Below are 4,417 nucleotides of genomic sequence, written 5' to 3'. Positions count from 1 at the left end.
ATTAATAATTACAACTAATTATAATTAAATAAATATAATTACAAAAACTACCGATTTGATAGGACCATTTCGTCGGCCCCACCACCCACGCAAATATAACCCTTTTTAGGCCAAATATTTAGTGCAGAATTTTTTTAAATTTGTACAACTAAAATTAGAATTTGTGCATCCCTAGAAGTACCTGATTTTTTAACAAAAAAATGTCAAGAACCATGACGGAGCCAGAAAAACAAATCACTGGCGCCGACATCAAAAAACTAATTTGCTGGCCCCGCTTGTGTTTGTCACATAGGGGGTAGTTTTTAAGTTAAGAAGTTTGTTGCACAAATTTGAACAAAAACTGAAACGAAAATAACTTGTCCATTTAAACTTAATTTTGGATAATGCAGGGGCGAGCGACACGTTTCGCTGGCCTGACATGCTGTTTGCCGCATATAGGGGTATTTTCGGGGGGTTGAAGCTTATTGCGCAAATTTGAACAAATTAAGAAGAAAATAGTGGGCCCATATAAAGTAGATTTTGGACAATGTATGTAGGGGCAAGTGAAAACTTTCGTTGGCTCGCTATGCTGTTTGCCGCGCAGAGCGCATATTTTAGGTGTTGAAGTTAATTGCACGAATTTGGACAAATTAAGACGAAAATAATGCGCCCATATAAAGTTGATTTTGGATAATATCGGGTCCAGCGAAACGTTTCTCTGGCCTGCCAGTGTTTTTATTGTTGAAAAGTCAGATACTCTGGTGATGCACAAATTATAATTTTGGTTGTATAATTTGAACAAATTGCGCACCAAATATTTGGCCTAAAAATAGTTAAATTTGCGTGGGTGGTTGGGTCAGCAAAATGGTCCACGATTTCATCGGCTATGCTAGGGCATGTTTCTAACAACTTCTAAATTCGAATTATGTGAAAAATCAATTTTTTAAAACCAAGAAACTAGAAGACCTCCTTAATGCCCATCTAGGCATAGATAAGCTGATTCCAAGAGTCGATAATTACTAAGTGATGATCGTGGAGTGTAAGCAATGCCCATTCTACCTTAAGACTAATTGGTAGGGTTTTCTTGGTGACGAGATTACTTTACAGAGTTAACAGTTTAACTTTCTATTTTTTTGGACAGACGAAAATTGAAAAGATTGAACTTGGGTGGAAACGAGCTGACCAGAATCCCAACTGAAGCCCTTTCTATACTAGAGAACCTAAAAAAACTGGAATTACAGGAGAATAAAATAACATCAATCAAGGAAGGGGATTTTGAAGGTAAAATTATCTGATATATGTTAAAAATTTACTTCGTAAATTTTTTTCAAAGTCTAGTTTCTGTAAAAAGGGTAAAGTGGATTAATGGAATGATTTAGCACTTTTCTTTAAGCCTTATGTGCCATTAAAGTGAAAAAATATTAGCGTACCATAAAAAATACGGTATACCAACGGCTGATCTGAAAGAAAGTGTAACCTTATGTCTATTATTCTTTCTGCTTACTAGTATAGTATAGTTTTTCATAATATTAAAACTTTGCAAATCCTATCCTTCCTTAATTTCAAACGGTTGCTTAGTTTAAAGAAAATCCTGTGAAAGTTGTAGTGTTTGCGCCTTTCTATACAGGGTATCCAAAAAGTCCCGAGACGGTTGGATATTTCCTCAGGTAAAATATTTTTTAAAAAGTGAAGGTTATTCCTGAAGTAAATGTCAACGAGGAACTCAATGGTGACCTTCATTTTGACCTTGAAAGTTCAGCTTGCGCCATAATAACCTTTGAGCGAAAGATAGTAAGTATGTACTCGTAATACGTAAATTTAGTTTCGATTCGTAATATTCGTAGGGAAAAACGGTATACAACTTATGGTATCGCCTTAGGTATTGACTTAGCTATCGAAAAATGGTATGGAAGTGTATAACTCTTCGGGGCGGAACAGAACTCTCACCAGAACACCTGGAACTTTTAATGAAAAATTTCCTTATGATTTTACAATATATAAAACGCTGTAACCAAGATCAATACAGAGCTCACCAATGAATTTCTCGTTGAAATATACTTCAGGAATTACACTGACCTCTTGGAAAACTTTGTTAATTTCAAATAAACTCTAACTGACCTTAACCGTTCCAATTGATCTGTAACTTGGGTACGTACCTGAACGTAGAATTTTCCGCTCTATCGATTTCAGATGTAAAAAAGGGGGTTTCCATTTAAAAAAACAAAGTTGACCTTCAAAAAGCCATGAAGGTCAACTTCAAGGTCAAGATGAAGGTTACCATTTAAATCCTCGTTGAAATTTACTTCAGGAATGACCTTCACTTTTTTGAAAAATATTTTACCTGAGGAAATATCCAACCGTCCCGGAACTTTTTAGAGACCCTGTATATAGAAAAGAAATTATTGCAGAAGCCGTCTGGTAATCGAGGAATACTCCCTCATCTGGTAATTTAATTAAAATGTTCCTTTTCTAGGTTTAAAGAGTCTGGACTCGTTAGGATTGGCTCACAATCAACTTCGTGAAGTGCCGGGGCTCGTATTTCGCCACTTAACGCAATTGAACTCTTTAGAGCTAGACGGTAATCAGATAACTCACATCGATGCTAATGCATTTATGGGTCTAGAGGGTAAGTTGAATAATTATCATAATTTGTGAAGGTATATATTTTTATTAGTTATTATACATCCCATATCTCGTAATTGAAAAATGTTTACAAAATTTAGCCGAAAAAAGATTGATTAATTCTTGTATTATTTTATGTCAAATATTTTTTATTATTATAAGTCTTTTATTCAAGAAGTCATACTTACTGAAAAAAACAAGAAGGAACAAAATTTTGAAATGTGTACAAGAGCACCTAAGTCTTACTTCAAATATTCACGCTTACATACACGATCAAGTAAATTTTAAATAAAGGGAATTATCTAAAACTTTTATGTTAATTTTAATTTGCATATCAAAGGACAGCCGATACGTAACTTTTGGCTTTATTGAAAAATGGGGAAATTTTTTTTCGATAATTTATAAGAAGCGCTAGGAAACAAGAAAATCATTGCGATCTGTGTTCGAACCAGCAACAATCACCTTTTATGTGATCTAAGATACCCATTGCCCTTTTCTCAATAATAGTTCCAATTGTAAATAAATGGAACTGCAATTTTTAACAAAAATTTAATCTATGCTGAGCCAGACATAATAGAATAAATAAGCATGATAGGTCATCACCAGAATACATGCTAAGAAAATATTTTTTATATTATCAAGTAATAAAGATAGGAGTCTCGGCATTTCATGAATATAAAAACTATTTAGGGTAAAAAATAGGTAAAAAAGAAAGAAAGACTTGCGGTTCGGTGTGGATACGTGATGGAGATGTGAGAAGTGCCAGAGTGAAGTTGGTGGATTTTGAGGTGAAAAGTAAGACGGAAGTGGAAAAGAATTTGGTAAAAAGGTTTCTAGAGGTGATTTAGTCTTGCGAAAGTGAAGGTATAAATAAGGTGGAAAACGTAGCAGAGAAAAAATGTACGAAACCGTAAGCTCGAGAAGGTAGACGCCTGGAGATTGAGATTGGAGAAGGGATTGGGATGGTGGAGGAACGTTCTGGTTATGAAGGAACCATCGCTACTGCCGAGATCAGTCGACTACGTAGTCATGATACCTACCCTCGATTGAGTTACTGAGTTGAAATCTGGCAACATTGTGATCATGTCGCCGGCGACATGAATCAACGGCTGACTGAGATCTACATTAATCACGCCTCGCGATGTTGCCAGACTGCGATAGTGAACGTTCAGAAGCGCAAGTTTCATGATTAATTATTTTCTTTCGTGTATATGCAGGAACCAAATGGTTAATATTATTTTTTCATCTCAATTTTGAAATACTTGTTTTTCATTAAAAAAATTATCAATAATATCTTAATCGTGGTTACTTAGATATAACTCAGTAAAAAGTTTAAAAACGCCATCTCTCATAAGACGCAATGTTAAATATGTCGAAATTATAAACATTAACAACTTATTTATAAAGTACCCTGGGGTTCCGAGATTTTAACTGCGTACTTTTGGTGATCATATTTAGATATCGTGAAAGTTTTGTTGAAATGGTAATGAAAATTCTTTTAGCGATGGTACCTCCTTAAGATTCGAGAAAAGGAAGCAAGTTGGCTCTTGATTCAACTCGGGATGGATTGGAAATAGCTGGATTAAAGAGAAATGGGTGTGCTTGATGCAGTTGTAGAAGTTAAGTTAACCCAGCTTTTATATTTTCCTCCACCGAAATAAAAAAAAAGTATTAATATTAGAGTATACATAGGTTATTGAAGAATATTTTTATTCGTTTTACCAGGTGTATACATATGAAACCGGTATTTTTTCAAGAAAAAAACACATTTATTTCAAGAGAATGATAACAAATATTTTATTCAAAGTATGCGCCC

General features: G+C 34.5%; 1 protein-coding gene across 3 annotated transcripts in view; it reads left to right on the top strand.

The window, feature by feature from the left end:
- The window catches only part of LOC117181634 (leucine-rich repeat-containing protein 15-like), a 431,057-nt gene that overhangs the window by 370,476 nt on the left and 56,164 nt on the right, over nt 1-4,417 (top strand). For all 3 annotated transcript variants that reach the window (XM_033374520.1, XM_033374521.1, XM_033374522.1), the window contains 2 exons: nt 1,121-1,260; nt 2,453-2,605. In XM_033374520.1, coding sequence (XP_033230411.1) covers nt 1,121-1,260; nt 2,453-2,605 — 293 coding nt within the window. The remainder of the gene's footprint in view (nt 1-1,120; nt 1,261-2,452; nt 2,606-4,417) is intronic.

This window comes from Belonocnema kinseyi, chromosome 10 (genome assembly GCF_010883055.1).
Source record: "Belonocnema kinseyi isolate 2016_QV_RU_SX_M_011 chromosome 10, B_treatae_v1, whole genome shotgun sequence".
Lineage (NCBI taxonomy): Eukaryota > Metazoa > Arthropoda > Insecta > Hymenoptera > Cynipidae > Belonocnema > Belonocnema kinseyi.
Note: the sequence above shows the minus strand (reverse complement) of the source record. Positions and strands in the feature narration are given on the sequence as shown.